The 15,864-nt window shown below is 55.9% G+C and overlaps 1 protein-coding gene across 1 annotated transcript in view; it reads left to right on the plus strand.

Moving 5' to 3' along the window:
- Positions 1 to 4,580: 4,580 nt before the first annotated feature.
- CACNG4 (calcium voltage-gated channel auxiliary subunit gamma 4) overlaps positions 4,581 to 15,864 on the plus strand; it is a 40,433-nt gene continuing 29,149 nt past the window's right edge. Inside the window, exon 1 of the mRNA XM_081116023.1 lies at positions 4,581 to 4,952. Within this exon, the coding sequence (XP_080972149.1) occupies positions 4,733 to 4,952 (220 nt within the window). The 5' untranslated portion in view covers positions 4,581 to 4,732. The remainder of the gene's footprint in view (positions 4,953 to 15,864) is intronic.

A 15,864-nucleotide genomic window follows, 5' to 3' on the forward strand; every position in this document is an offset into this window, starting at 1 on the left:
CCCACTCTGGCCAGCACTAGGACAGGTGCCAGGGGTAAGAGCCAGGAGGGAGAGGAGCATGGACTCCTAGGGCTCATACCGTACCAGCTGGGTGGCAGGTGCAGCCTTTTCCTAACCTCTCCACCCCCATGTGACTCTGATAGTCATTTGAACCCGATTTCCTCTGGGTAAGTACACGAAGGAGGAGTGGGGGAAGAAGCAGATGAGGGCGGAGACTTGGAAGGCCTCAAGCCTCTGCACCCTCCAGGGAGTGAAGTGCAGTGTAGCAGCTAACAGAGCCTGCTGTACTCCAGGTGGAGCTGGGTTCAAATCCCAGCTCTGTCCCTTACTCTGTTTACTGCAGGTTTATCTTCTACAGAATGGGAGTAAAGGCGTCCACCTTGTTTAGCTGTTGCCATGATTAAGTGACATGTACACAGAGTGACTGGCGCTCAGAGAGCACTCGTTAAATGCTGTTTCATTTCCCTCTGCAGTCTGGGGGCTGGCCCGGGGTGGGAACGGTGAGCGTGCCTCTGCTTATTTGTGGCCGAGCTGCATATCCAGCTCTGATCACCTCGAATGGGATATAAGTGATAAGCAAATGAAATGGAATAAATTTGGACATATAAAGCCAAGTAGCATTTTCTGAAGTGCATGCTCCCCTACTGAAATACTGAAGAAAGAAAAAAGTCATCCTTGCAGTGTGCATAATCTGATGGAGGGGAAGCTGGCTGTCAGCACCTGGTCCCCAGGCATTCTTCTTGGACTCCCGAGCAGCTTGGATGGGTTGCAGATAAGGCTCCACACTGAGCCAAGCCCCGGAACCTTCTAAGACTCATCCCCAAGCCTTAGCCATCAAAACTCAAAATCACTCTTTATGTCTGTTCACACGCGATCTCTCCCAAGCTCCCCAAATCCCCCCACTAAGCCTTCTGAAATCAGCAGAACCGTCTGCTTTGGGCATGAAAATGAGATGTCACAAGAAGTTGCCACACAGCGGTCGTTATTTCCAGAGGACAAAGGGGGAAGCCAAGCTTTTAATAAAGGCTTTCGGAGCCGTGGCAGACGCGGCGGCATTCCCCAGCTGGCAGGGGGCCTCTCCTTCCTTCTCGGTGACTGCGAACGCAGCCTGCTCGCCGCTCTGACCTGCACGTTACGCGGCGCGAGCGGCCTAACACTGCTTTCCTCTCCCGCCGCGGCCGCCCCGCCTGCCTGCTTCACCCGGAGTTGGGATGGCTGGAGGGTCTGAGCTCACTAAAGCTTTGTCCTCACAGCCAAAGCAAAAGGAAGAATTGTGGAAATTACCTGAATGATCCCATGAGGGGGAAAGAAACCGCTCTGTGTTGATAAAGACAGCCTTGGAAGACAGGTCCAAATATCTCCACCTTCTCAGCTGTCCAGAGAGGTAATAATATGTATGATGCCGTCCCCTCCCCCAACAGTAAAACTTACACTGAGTGGCTCCCTGGGGAAGATGCCAAGTGTCCATCGTCCGTCTCCAGAACAAGGCCAATCCAGAGCCTCCCCGGAGCAAGCAAAGGACACATCCCTCGCTCAGATCAGGAAATGTCACGTGGGAGAAACTCCAGGGACCTCAGGCAGCAGCTAAATACTGCCATTTAGAGCTCTCTAATCCGGCTGAGCAGAAATTTCCAGATTTAAATTGTGCTCACCCAGGCATGATGAATGGCCTCAGACAGTCTTGAGTTTGCTCCAGCTCCCTTTGCCGGCGGTCAGGTCCTTATTTGACTCCCCAGTCTGCACCCTCACAATCTCAGGACTCAGCATGGCTGCCAGCTGGGTGTCCACAGAAAGAAAGGCAAAAGCGCCAAGCCCCCATTGGAGTCCCCATCCCCAGAATTAAGGGGTAATAACAACGCAGTCAAGTGGTACTTGACAGGGTCCAAGAGGCTGGTTAGTGTCCTGGAAATCATCAGGATCTGAGCTGGGATCTTGCAGGTGTGAGGCCTTGAGCAAGTTACTCAACTTCTCTGTGCCTCGGCCTGCTCAGGTGTTGCCAGGGGGTAAGAGTGAGAATTTACAGAAAGTGTAACCTCCATCCCCTAGATGGTGTCTGGCTCACTGTCTCCAAGGGAAGGTAGAAAAGGAGGATTTACTACTGGTTCCACTATGGTCGCTAAGTGTGCAAGGCGACTTTATTTGACCCTCAAAACCACTTGGAAGGGGGGACCGGAGTGTGTCTTTCTCCCAGGTGGTTCTGGCTCATCCAAGATCACCCTGCTAGTTAGTCGTGGAGCCGGCATGACACGGTGACCGTCTCGGCTCCTAGTCCAGTGCTCTCTCAACTCTCGCACATGCTCCTTTGAGAGTGGAGGGGGTGGGAGCTGCTCTAACAGGACTCTGAAGAATGCAGATTTCTGTCCTGCCTCCGTGGGATTAACTTGAGGATCTGTTGCTTGGAGGAGGGCCCCACTGCCCGGTGTCACCTCCAAATGACCCAGGAGCTGTCTCAAGATGTTGGGGTTTTCACACCATGTTTCCTACATCCACAGAGGTGCTTTGGGGGCTGCAAGGGGCGGTGTGGGAGGGTGGGCACAGGTACTCTGGGTCCCCCGTTCAACCAGAGCAAAGCCAGCTCTTACCTACCAGACTAACGGGTGGGAGACTTTGTTTATGTTAGGCTTCTGTTTAAGATTTACTATGGAGCAAAAATGTATTCCTTGAACAAGGAGGAGGGGGAAGAGGGGGAAGTGGGGGAAGAGGGGGAAGGGAGGAAGAGAAAAGGAAAGCAGTGCTTGAGATCCTCCCTCCTGGGAGCTCCCGAGAACAGGGCCCAGAATTTATCCTTGCGGATGTCAGGGACAGAGGTGCAGCCCTGCTCCGAGCCACAGCAGCCCTCTCACTGGGCGCCTGCTGTGTGCAGAACCCCAGACCAGGTGGCGGCTGGGTGGAAGTAACACAGAGGTGATGACTCTCGTCCTGTAAGACTCGGAGGAGGCAGAACAGGCACCCCGAAAGGCCGAAGAAGGGCGCCAACAAATGCTAATTAATGCGGCCAGTCTGGTCCTTGGGCTATCCTGTCTTGGAATTTCCCCCCTTTTGTTTTATACGCTCTATTTCCCCAAGCCAGACTATAACTTTCCAGGGGGCAAGAAACACGTCTCACTCAGCAATATTCCTTCCCATGTGCGTCAGATGTGAGAAAGGCTCACCATCTTGTGGGCGAGAGACCAGGAATCCCAGCATGGGGTCACTGATTTTTCTCTGGGTAGTGGAGGCCAGGGAAGGTCCCACAAAGGAGATGAAATTTAAGCTGCGTCTTGCAAGAAGAGAAGAGTAGCAGCTCTCCATTTTTCTCTTTCACTTCCTGGGGGTTCAGTGCCGCATCCCACAGGAAAGCCATCAGGAATGCCCTGTGAGCTCTGGGGTGGGGGTGAGGGGTAGGAAGTAAAGGCATGCTGGACTTCCAGGGGCTGGTCTCAGGCCTTCTGGAAGGAAGAGTTTGGAGCTGGCTTTTGAAGGAGGAGGAGCCTGAACTGGCTCTGAGGGGAAGGGAGGGTGTCCAGGTTGAGATCATGCCAGCAGCAAAGGCAATTAAGTGAAGCTAGCAGGGCTTGAGGCAGAGACTAGCAATAAAGGGGAGGAGGTGAGGGAAAGCCAGTTAAGCTCGAGTAGATCGAAAGGCAAAAAGAAATAAAGGTATGGGAGAGTGAGCTGGGGAAAAGAGGGAAACAGCTCAGGGGCTGGGATGTTTGAATCTAGTACAACAGGGGTGTTTCTGGTTTCGCAGTAATATACCATAAGAAATGTAATAAGGGGGGGGGGGGCTCCTGCAATCACAGCCTCGCCACCTCCCTACAAAGCAGGGACCCGATGTTCTCCCCAAAGGACCTCCGGCTGACACCTCCCTTCTGCCTCAGCCCCAGAGTCCGGGTGCTCCCCGGCCCTGCCAGGACCCGGGGAGGCGGCGGGAGGCAGGAGCCACCTGGGTACGGGAGGAGAGTGGCAGGGCCTGGCTTGGCAGCTGTGACTCACATCTGGGGTTTCTGGAAATCTGACCTGAACACTCCCACTTTCGCTCCTATACATTCATCGGCAGGTAAAGGCAAGGATTCGTACCCAGGGAAAGGAGGGACATCACACACACACACTCCACCTATTAAAGAGTCCCCAGGGCCCTCTAAGGCGAAGCTGGGTGTCCTGGGTTGGGTAAGCGAGGTAGCTGGAAACGTGGTTTCCCTTCGGTGCGCGGCTTCCTTCGCTCGAATAATGTGAATGAACCCTGGGAGACCGAGAGCGAGCGCACGCGAGAGCGGGGAGGGGAGAGGCGGGGAAGGAGAGAAAATGCGGGCCGAGGGGTGGTGGGGGGAAGGAGGAAAGAGTGAATCGCAACCCCGGGTGGGGGCCACCGCGCGAGGGGCGGCGCTGAGAGGAGCGGGGCGCGGGCCCGGAGCGTGGCGGCGGCGGGCGGAGGCGCGGAGGGCGCGGGGCGGAGGCGCGGGCCGAGCGGGGAGGGCGGGCCGAGAGGGAGGAGCCCCCGGCCGCCGCCGCCAGCGCGTCCCGCGGTCCGCGCAGCCCGCACTCGCCGCCGCGCCTCGGAGTTTGAGCCCCGGCGCGGCCGGAGCACAGGCACGCCCGGGGCGCGGGGTCGGAGCGCGCAGCGCGGCGCCGCCCCCCGGCCCTCGGCCCCCGGCCCCCGAGCCCGGGCGCCCCCGGAGCGGCGCGCAGAGGAAGGAAGGCGGGCGGGCGCGGCGGGCCGGGCCGGCGGGCGGCGGACTATGAGGCGCCCACCATGGTGCGATGCGACCGCGGGCTGCAGTTGCTGCTGACCACGGCCGGAGCCTTCGCCGCCTTCTCGCTCATGGCCATCGCCATCGGCACCGACTACTGGCTCTACTCCAGCGCGCACATCTGCAACGGCAGCAACCTGACCATGGACGACGGGCCCCCGCCCCGCCGCGCCCGCGGCGACCTCACCCACTCGGGGCTGTGGCGGGTGTGCTGCATCGAAGGTACGGCCGGCCCCGGTACCCCCCATCCCCGGCACACGCACACGCACACACGCCACCCCACCCCCTGTCCCGGGCGCGGGCCGAGAAGGGGGTGGGCGCGGCACTGGCTCCGCGCGAGACACAAAGGAGACGGAGCGAGCGGGCGGGTCCCTTCGCGGCCAGCTGTGTTTCAGCTCGGGGTCCCTCCCGGCCGAGGACCCCCCAACTCACCGATCCCACAAACTCTCCACTAGCGCACGCACACCCCCTTGCACACAGACACAATGAAACGCACCGAAACTCACGCGCGCGCGCGCAGCCGGACACCAGAACGATCCCAGGGGACCGCGCCGGCGCCCCCGGGGGAGGTGGAGGCTAGCTCGGGGGCGGGAGGAGGCCGGGGTTGGGGGGAGCGGACCGGAGAGGAGGGGAGGGAGAAGGGGGAGGGGTTGCTTGGCAACCGGTGTCTCTGCGATTGCTATGGGAACTGGCCATCCTGGGGCGGGGCCGGCCGGGGGCGGGGAGCGCCGGGACCGCTCGGCTCTAGTTCCAGGCCCCGGCCGAGGGGGAGGGGTGGGGTGGGGGTCTAGGGGAACCGGGTCGCCCGAACCTGATGCCGCCGAGACCCCGCTCCGCTCCCTGCTCTTCCCCGGGGCTACCCGTCCGCTGCTACGTGCTCCGTGGGAAGGGAAGGGGAGGGGAGCGACACCGTCTCCCCCGACTCGGGCAGCGAGCCCTCCGTGGTGGTCCCTGGGCGAGGAGGCTGCAGGAGACCTCGATAGAGAACTGGGGTGCGCAGGGGCGACCCGCGAACCTGGAACGGCCTGGGAGGGGCGTGGCGCCCTGTAGAGGGCAGGAGAGGCGGCGCGCAGCGACCCGGGTGCACTAGAGGCGGAGTAGTAGGTGTGTAAGGTTGGAACGACTCTGCGGACCGACATTGGGCGCCCGGGGTTGTGGGGACCGCTCCCTCCTCCGATGGCGAAATGCGCCCGACTTCAGCGCCGCCCGGGTGCCCGCCCGCCCAGCCGCGGAACTCGCACTAACAGGTGGCTGCGGGGGGGCCGTCTGGTCGCCGTCAGGTCGTGGACAGGTCTGCCGCTTGGTCTTGGCTTTCAAACTGGAGACGGGACGAGGAAAGTTGGCAGGAGAGGGAGTGTTCCTTTCAAAAATCCCTGGATAGAGTTTCGTCTTTGTTTTTCCGTAACCGGTTCGCCGTGTGTTAACTCCGCCCCTCAGTGTTTCTGGAAGTTCTGCCACACACCTAGCCTCCCTCGCCGCGGTCACGGCCCCTGCACACAGTTCAGCGTGGTTGGATGTTGGTGCTGGTTGGGAGGGAGCTCTTTAAAAGATGGCCCTTTTCTGGCCACGTTTGGAGCCATCTAAAAAGAGGCTTTGTGAAGCTGGGTAGGCTTGATGTGGTCCAACCTGTCCCCTTTCTCTCCTGGTAGACCATGCCTGTTCTTACCTGGAGTCCTGCCCCCCCACTCACTCACCCCCCCCACACACACCGTCTCCCAAACTAGGCTGCTTTGCCCTTTGCAGTTTGGAGCTTGATGCCAGGGGTAAATGTGCAGTCAATAGTTTGGGAAACACAGCTGCACAAAGGATCTCTGGGCCCACGATCACGCCCTCCTCTCTTCTTTTGAAAAACATCATTTTTGGTGTGCAATTGCTCAGCTCATGAACACCTACTCCTCTCGTTTAAAGAAGGAACCCATGTCACTCGCTGCCACGGCACCTGAGTTAGACACAGAGCAGGGGCTGCAGAGCCCGCCTCACCTCGCAGGCTCCACTGGGCTCTTTCCACGTGGCACACTAAGTCATGCCACTGTCACCACCCAAACGCACACGTGCACCCCAGGCATGCCAGTGTCCCCGTGGAAATTGGAACTGCTCCTCACGGGCAAGCCGGGCCTCTGCAGAGTGGCTCCAGTGCCTCATTTATTAATTTCTCATCCTAATTAGGGTTGATGTGTTCATCAAGAAAGCCCCAAGCTCTGGGCAGCTGGCTTCGCTGGCAGATGGAGGGTGGGGAATTGCCATCTGGGGGACTTCAATGCCTCTCTCATCCCCCAGAGGTCAGGGGTTTGAGGGCCAACCCAGGCCACCTCACAGGGCCAGTGCATCCTCACACCAACCCAGGTCTGGGAAAGCTGGTTCAGGATTCCTTGTCAAGGCTACAATCATCCTGGCAGTCCCTCAACCTATGTGGAAACTGCCAGCTTATCTCATAAAAGCACATCTGACATCCACGATGCCACCACCTGCCAGCAAGTGTCTGGGCTGAGATGCAGACAACACATTAACCCTAGGCCAGTCCCTGGGGGCGTGGAGAGGCCCGGGCACCTCAATATTGGCTTTTGTGTGTACCTGTTCTCTAACAAAGTGCCCCAAAGCATTACATGGGGAAAAAGAGAGCGAGCGAGCGAGAGAGATCAAACCTCTGGGCGGAAACTGAAGAAATACTGCAGCAGGCAGCTAACAAAGAGCCGGTTGTGATGGGGACTCTAAAGGGTTCACTGGCAACTCACACACAGCAGATTCCGTTTCCTGGGGGTTTCCTGTAAATGATGTTGCCGGGCCAGGAGAGCCCAGCTTTCTGTGTACGTAAAGCGGCCACGCAGTTTGGCAGGGCTGCATGCAGAAGGGCAGCTGGGTGCTGCTCTGAGCCCCACCAGGGCTGACAGCACCCCAGCCTTTTTCTGCCACCTCCCACCCCCAAAACCAGGTCTTCTCCTTCTGCTGGATAAGTGTCAAAATACTCCAGTGCCCACAGAGCCTTGTTCACGTTACCACATGGCGTGATCACAGTGGCCCTGAGAGGGCTCTGTCTCTTCACCCCATCTGCAGGCAGGAAACAGCTCAGAGAGGGTAAGGCACTTGCCCAGCAGGTAGGAGGCTGCAGGGCCAGATCTGAGCCTTTGTCTCACTACAGAGCAATTCCCACCATGTCATCCTGCCCCTTCCCAAACAGCTTCTGGGTTGCCATTAAAATCCGGTGCATAGGACCAAGTACTTGACTGCTTAGGAATGAAGGCATTTAGGAGTAAGAAGGTACAAGTGATACACAAATACTGCATAATGTATGCTTGCTCTCTTCTCCCCTCTCCTGTTTACTTCTGTCTTTGTCTCTGTGTTTCTCTCTCTCTCTCTCTCTCTCTCTCTGTCTCTCTCTCTCTCTCTCTCTCTCCCTCTCTCCCTCTCCTTCCACCATGTTCTGGAGTAGCCTGTCCCAACCATAATCACCCATCTGCTTCCTCCCTCCCCAATACCTTCACTTATTCTTTCTTTGTATCTTTGGTGACACTCAGCCCAAGGCTGGGAACATAGGAAAGGAGTAATCAATCTTTGCAGACTTTTCAATCAAAGGACTCACCAACCCTCATTCGTCCAACCCCTAATGCATTTTGGAGTTAGGCAAGCTGTAGAATGTAAACTAGCATTCGGAGCAATTGCTGTATGCTGGGGACAGAAGACTTGTGAAAACGATGAGGGGACGAGGGGACGAGGAGACTCGGGGCCCAGGTGACAGCAGCTCATGCCAGCATGTCAAAACCCCCATGCCCACTTTTAGCTCCGGAGGGTCCACGAGGGACCCAGTTCACTGTGCTGCCATCAGGAGAGCTCTGGCCCCAGAATAAACAGTCCTGGCAAAGTTCAGCCTCAGCAGCGCCCTGCCCCTCTCATGTCCCATATATCGCCCATAGATGAAGCTGTCCCCAGCACACTTACAGCTCTGTCAGAGCCTTACAATGGCAGCCTTGAAGCCTGTGCCAGTTCTGATCTAAGCACTAGCCGGGGAAGGTGTGGAAAGATTCTGGACCCTGAGAGTGAGAAGGTCCTTTGCCCCAATCATGCTCACCCTTCTTACCTGGGCAGCATTTTTCACACCAGCAGTGTCCCCAGACTTTATTCACACCACGGCACACAGAGAAAGAGAAACTATTAGTCCTGTTTCCTGGGGCCGGGAGGAGGGAGAGGAGTCATCAATGACCACCCAGGGCTCCAGCCCCACTTCCCCAGCCCTCACCAGGTTGCTCCGAGGTGAAGGAGAGCTCACTCCTCCAGCACCTGGAAGCCTTTCACAGCAGGCCAGCTGGGAAGCTCTGCCTGAAACCATGCTCCCAGCGTTGGACTATTCAGAGAGGTTTAGATCCAAATAACCTCCTTTCACCACCTGCTCCAGGCAAGGCAGTGGACTGGGAACCTTTCCTGTCTGTGTTTGCTTTCATTTTCTCTTGCAATAACACACAGACAGCCTGTCCAATCAGGCCCCAGTGGGTGACAGCAGCCAGCTCAGGCCTCCTTCCCCCCAGCGAGTCACCTCCCCCGAGGGTTCTCCTTTGCCCTCTAGTGTTAATAACAGCCTTCATGCATTGAAGACCTCCGTGCAGGACTTACATTAGTTCCTGTAATTGTCAACAACACTTCAAGGTAAATATTAATTATCTGCCTTTTATAGGTGAGAATATGAAGCTTAGGGTGGCCACAGCTGCTGAGGAGCAGGATGCCTTCCACTGTCCAGATCTCTGCTGGGCATGAACAGACGAGCCAGGCTTCCACCAGCCAGGGGATGTCCTTTTTTTTTTTTTCTTGGAACCACCCAGATTTGGGGAGGGTGTTGTATTAGTCAGTGGCTTAAACAGCAGGCAGTTATTTCTCACAGTTCTGGAGGATGGAAGGCCAAGATCAAGGTGGTGCCAGCTCCTTCGGTTCCTGGTGAGAACTCTCTCCCTGGCTTGCAGACTGCCACCTTCTTGCTTCGTTCACACAGCCTCTTCTTCTAAGGGCACTAATCCCATCATGAGGACCCCACCCTTGTGATCTCATCTACACTTAGTCACCTCCCAAAAGCCCCACCTTCAAATACTATTGGAGTTAGAGCCTTCCCCATATGGATTTGGGGGAGGCAAAAACATTCAGTCTGTCGTAGGGTCTATCCCTTCCTGGTCCTGCTTTGTAACTGGTGCTCACTCGCCGGTTACCCAGGGAGAGGCCCTGGCAGTCTTCTCGTGTCTACCTCCCCTTAGTGCCCTGCTCCCTCTCTTTACCTCGTCTGTTCTTCACTCCTTTCTCCCCTCTCTTAAGAAAAAACCAGCTCCTTTTAACTGGAGCCTCATGACTTAGTGAGCTGGGGGTCATGGTGGACCCCAGCCTGGGATCTGACTTAATGACCCCACCACAGCACTGGTTTTGGAGAAGCCCCATGTCTGAGGCTTCAGAAAGGCTCAATAGGAAACCAGCAGTTTTTTCAAAGAAACCTGTGTGTATCTCCTCAGAAGGCCAGGATTCTGTGGATTTCCAGGATACAGTCCTGGAATTGCAGAGCAGTAGGGGCCTCAGGCCATCAAATCCAGGGTTCAGAGGTGAGGGAGGCAAGGAACGGTACAGCCAAACTGGAGCTGTGGCAGAGAGCCTGATGGGCCTCTGTTTCCTCATCTGAAAGTGGGGTCTGGATGATCCCACCTCCGACTTCCTGATACACAAGCCCTAGAGAGGCCCCCCTCTAGGGTGCATGGCGGCCTTGTTGTGGGCTCGGTAAAAGGGGGGGCAGGTTCTCCAGCTCCTAGAGCCTGGGAGATTATTTCATTCAGCGACTCACAACCCTTTTTCTGCTAAGATACACACACACAAGGGATTTCAGTCACCTGCCTGCCAGGCACACTTCTATTCATTCACTCATGCATGCATTCATTCAGTGCACTCATTCATTCATTCAGCTCATGCTCACGGAGCACCTGCTCCGTGTCAGACACCGGAGGCTCTGAGTCACCGTGGTGAACAGGACAGAGATGGTCCCTGCTCCCCTGGAGCTGACATTCTAATGAGGTAGCTGACACTTCCAGGTACTAATGAGTGTTATGATGAAAACAGCAGGGGGCTGTGCTGGCAGAGGCTGGGGAGCGATGCTGTCAGTCAAGGGCACAGGAAAGAGCTGTCAGAGAAGGACTGGTGGGAGACCTTCCAGGAAGAAGAGGAAAGCCGAGGCCCCAAGGAGGAGAGAACCTGGGAAGGGTGGAGGAGAGGAGCCAGGAGGAGGGCGGGGCACGGCTCCTGGGCGCTTGGGGGTCAGCAGAGGCTTTGTGGTCAGGGTCAGGAGCCTGCTTTATTTCACGTGGGGGGTTGGGCCAGGGAGTAAAGACATCTGATTTATGTTTTTAGAACATTATGCGGCTGCATGTGGAGAAGTTTCTGGAAAGCAGGGGAAGCCACCAGGAAACCGGTCTGGATATTGTTGCAGGTGACCAGATGGGAGACGGGCGCCAAGAGGCAGCAGCAGAGATGGAGAGGAGGAGGGAAGGGGGGGGAGGGGTGACAAATCAAGGATGGCTGCTTGGATGTGGGGCTGTGGCAGCTGGCGGGTTAGTGGTGTCGGGTCCAAATTAGGAAGATGGAGAAGCGGGACTGGGAAAGGAAATCAGGAGTGTACCCATGAGGGTCCCAGATTTCGCACTACTACCCAACAGCTCCACAGCCAAGTCGTGCCGAAAAGTAGCATATGGCATAACCCAGGCGAATCACCATAACGCGTAATAGACCCAAGCGTGTAGGGTCATCGTCACCCGTCCCTGACCACAGGGCAGGTGTCTCAGCCTCGGTCCTGGTGACACTCTGTGCCAGATCACCCTCTGTGGGGGGCTGTCCTGCGTGTTGTGGGGTGTGTAGCAGCACCAGAAGCCAGTAGCACACACACACACCCCGTCCTGCCCACCAAGTTGTGACAACCAGAAATATGTCCAGACTTTGTTAAATATTCCCTGGGGTTGGGGGAGCAAAATCACCCCCCACGGGGAACCGCTGCTCTGAGGAAAGCATCATTTAAGTGGGGGCAGGGGCGGACCAGGTTTCTCGTAGCTGGTAGGAGTGCTGCTCGGTTCTTTCCTTCTAGAAAACACATGGAATGCAAGTGGGGAGCATCTCTACTAATGGGGTGACCCGGCGTCTGCTTCAGGTGACAGGAGACATAGATAGTGCCCCATCCCATTCCTTTCTTAAGAGTAATGAGTTGTACCGATGGTTGCTAGAGGGGAGGGACTGGGAGGCTGGGTGGAAAAGGTGAAGGGAGTGAGAAGTGCACATTGGTGGTTACAGAATCATCCTGAGAATGTAAAGTGCAGCAGAGGGAGTCTAGTCAGTAATATTGTAATAACCACGTATGGTGCCAGGTGGGTGCTGGAAAAACTGGGGGGGATCACTTTGTAAAGTACATTGTTATCTAACCACTATGCTGTTCACCTGAAAGCAATATAAAATACTATTGAATGTTAACTGTAATTGAAAAATAAAAATTTTTTTAAAAGAGTAATGAGTTGCAGGTGACCCAGCTCACTCTGCCTTGACAGCCCATCATGTGTTCACACTGGGGATGCAAACTGCTGATGTGGCCCAATCCTCATGCTCTGCAAACAAAGGGGACTAAAGACCAGAGAGGTAGAGCAACTTACCTTAGGTCACACAGCTCACTGGTAATCAAGCCAGTCGCAGAAGTGGGTGTGGGGACTGCCCGGTTAGGGTTCTGTCTGCGCAGCCTCCCCTGGGCTGGCACCTAGGGGAAGGTTGGGCAAGAAGCAGCCACCATGGCACAGGGTAAGCAGCGAGAAATGCAGAAAGACAAGGGAACTCACTCCCTGTGGGCCTTGCTCTGCCGCAGCTCCTCACCTCCATCACAGTTAACCTGCAAACACACACTCGGAGAAGCAGTGCTGGCCTCCAACGGGGACATTCTCCTGGGTGTGTACACGGGCTGGCTCTCTTGGGGACAGCTCCAAAAAGAGCACAGACTGGTTCTGCCCCCCAGGGATGAGCCAGGCAGGGCCTGCCTAGATCCACCTGGAGCCCCCCTCATGGCGCTCTGGGAAGTGCCATACAAGAACATCTTTTCTGAGCTGCAGGTCAGGACCTGGTACCAGACCAAGGACATTTTTTCCTAATGTATCAATTTCTTCATATGAAAAAGCTCTTTGAAGCTGTGAAAATTACATCACATGGTTTTACTCTGTTTGTTCTTTTTCCTCCAACTGAAAAAGTAAAGGAAGGAAGGAATGGGAAAAATAAGTAATGAAATGGGTGAGGGACTGGGATGGAAGTTAAAATAAAGTTAGTTAAATAAGGTGACAACTGAGTCTGGTTAGTGCACAGAAGGCTGGCTGAGCTGCCAGAGGTGGGCCACAGATGTGTCTCTGAGCTTCCTGGGGGCTGGACAGAGGCCACATATCAGAGTCGCAGTGAACATATAATTAAAAGAAGCTGATGCTTAAGAGAAACCTGGCTCTTTCTGATACCGAGGCCTGGGAGAAATGTATTCATGTCTCCTTATAGACAAGACAATCTTTCACATCGATATTAACTTTGACTTTGTTGAAAAGGCAACAAGGGGTAGAGGAAAGAGGCCAAGTCTGGGGGAGAGAAGACTTGAATTCAGATCCCAGTTTTGCCAGGTAGCTGTGTGGCTTTGAGCAGGTTACTTAACTTCTCTGAGTTGTTGCTCACATGTCAAAAAATGGGATAATGGGGCAGTAAACATGAAAATACCCAGCACACACCTACAGAGTAGGCATTAGGACCCCAGGGGGACTTGGGACTGCCCTGGCCGCTCTGTTCCACCAGCCCCTGGGTGTGGGCCAGGAGTCAGCTGAGGAACTTAGTTGCTAACCTCCAGCACACGGGGGCTGTGAGGGGGGCCTGAAGGTCATCCATCACCAGGCAGCCTTCCCTGCAGGGGCTAGACATTTTTGCCCCTTTTTATTTCCAGGGATCCTGGATGTCTCTGCTGGGGTCCAGAGGACCCCCCATAGAGAAGTTCCAGGGTCTTTGCAAAGACCCTAGGCGCTCTGCTGGGTCGAGGATGGCCGGGTGTGACTATACACTTAGCCATGCCTCACCTTGGCATTGGGCCACCTCCTCCCACTCCCCTGGACCAGCAGGGGGCCAGGGAGCCACGGTGAGCCACACTGTTGGGGTCTTGGAGCCAGAGATGTGCTTGGGTCTGAAGAGTCCTCTGAATGTTTTTGCTCCCCCCAAACATCAGGACTTCTCCATCACACCCATGTCTACCCAGCCCCCTAAACTTCTATCTATCCTTCAGGTCACCTCCTCTATAAAGCCAACCCCAGCTCCTTCCTTGGGCCCCTGGGTATTTATGTCCCCTAGCCACAGGGGGCTTCACTGAGCATGGGCCTGTAAGGGCTTTGGATTTTAATGGGGGCTGCTCTTGCCCCTCCCCCACATATTCTCCCCTCCCCCTCCTGAAGCAAGGGGCCTGTTACCATCGTAACCCTTCTGTGCCTCCTGCCTGGCCGTGCCCACTGAGGCGGAGGTGCTCAGCAAATGCTGATCGTGGGTCTCCTCCCGCCATCGCCCCATCTCTGAAGAGTGTGGAAAGGCCCAGGGGAGTTTCTTGACTCCAGCCCAGCTCCCGAGTCTGGGAGAAAACTGAGTCACTAAAAATGCTTAGACTCCTGCCATCAGCCTGTCTGTCACCTACTCTCCCTGGGGACAGCTGGATGCTGTCCCAGCTCACTCTTTCCAACCCCCATTAGTCCACATGGAAGCACAGCCTCAGCCAGCCAGCACCAAAGTCACACAGACCTGGGTTTGAGTCCAGACTCTGCCACTTGTCATCTATGTGTCTTCAGACAAATTACCTGACCTCTCTGAGCTCCAGCTACTCTCATTGTAAAACAGAAGCACCATCTAATCAGCCCCTGGGATTGTTGTAAAAGTTATAGGAAAAACACACACAAAATAGCCCTCGTGGTGCCTGGCACCTTGTAGATAGTCACGTGATTGCCTTTTCCCCATTTCCATGTTTCCTGAAACGTGGAAGTTTTCCCAGAAGAATTAAGGAGCCAACCTTTGCAACCAAGCAGAGTGAGGCCCCGGATCAGCTCACTGCTCCCCGGGGCCTGGGAATGGAGAAGCTGAGCCTCCCTGGGATATCCAGGCCCATGGAGAACATGGCCCTGTTTCCTAACTTCTCAGAGGCCAAGCTGCTCCGAATGGCTTCTGTGAACCATGAAACCAAAACCTGAGGGCTGCCAGTTAGTTGAAATAGGGTCCAACACCGAGGCAGTGCCCGGGATGGTGATCGCAGCCACCCAGGCCACGTGTCCCCCATCTCACTCCCTGGCAGGCCCTGAGGCTACAGCTCTGAACTCCAGGGATATGGGCCATGATAGAAGTGGTCGGGGGCAGGAGCGTGGAGACACTGGGATGGGAGTCAGGAGACCTGTGGTCTGGTCCTGATCCTGCCACTAACCATCTGGGCAATCTTCCCTTATCCCTTAACGTTCTAGAGTCTCAGTTTGCTTGGCTGTCAAATTAGCAAGTGATACCTGTCCGTCCCCCCGCCATTCTCTCATCCCTCCCCCCATCTTCCATCTCCCTGTGCCCTCCCTCCCCCCATGGTGTGAAAATCCAATGAGATGAGTCTTGGGAAAATGCCACGAAAAGCACAGTGGCCGTGTTCCCAGAGGCACCACAGAGCTGACAGGACTTGAGGCTCATTTTCCTGGAAACACTGTTAGCTTGGTCTCCTTTCGCCCCGACGCCGCCGCAAGGACCCACATGCTGGCGGTGGTCTCGGACGTCCCTGCTCTCCCTTCTGCCACCCAACCCCCATGCTAGCCCTTCAGTCATGGCTACAAGGATCTTATAAAAATGGAAATCAGATCACGTCATTCCCCACCTCATCACCCTTCAGTGGGGCCACGTACCACTCGTGATAAAGTCAGGCTCATTGCTGATCTACAAAACCCCACACGCCTCCCTGACATCTCCCACCAGGAGCGTCACTGTCCAGAAGAGAGTCAAGGAAGGTGACACCTGAACCAAGTCCGTGCGATGGTCAGTAGGACAGGCGCTGGGGGTGGGGTGATCAGAGAGATCTGCACTTGAGCCCTGCTTTACTGTATTAGCTCTGTGACCTTGGGCA

The sequence above is a fragment of the Miniopterus schreibersii genome (genome assembly GCF_964146895.1).
Source record: "Miniopterus schreibersii genome assembly, chromosome: 16".
Lineage (NCBI taxonomy): Eukaryota > Metazoa > Chordata > Mammalia > Chiroptera > Miniopteridae > Miniopterus > Miniopterus schreibersii.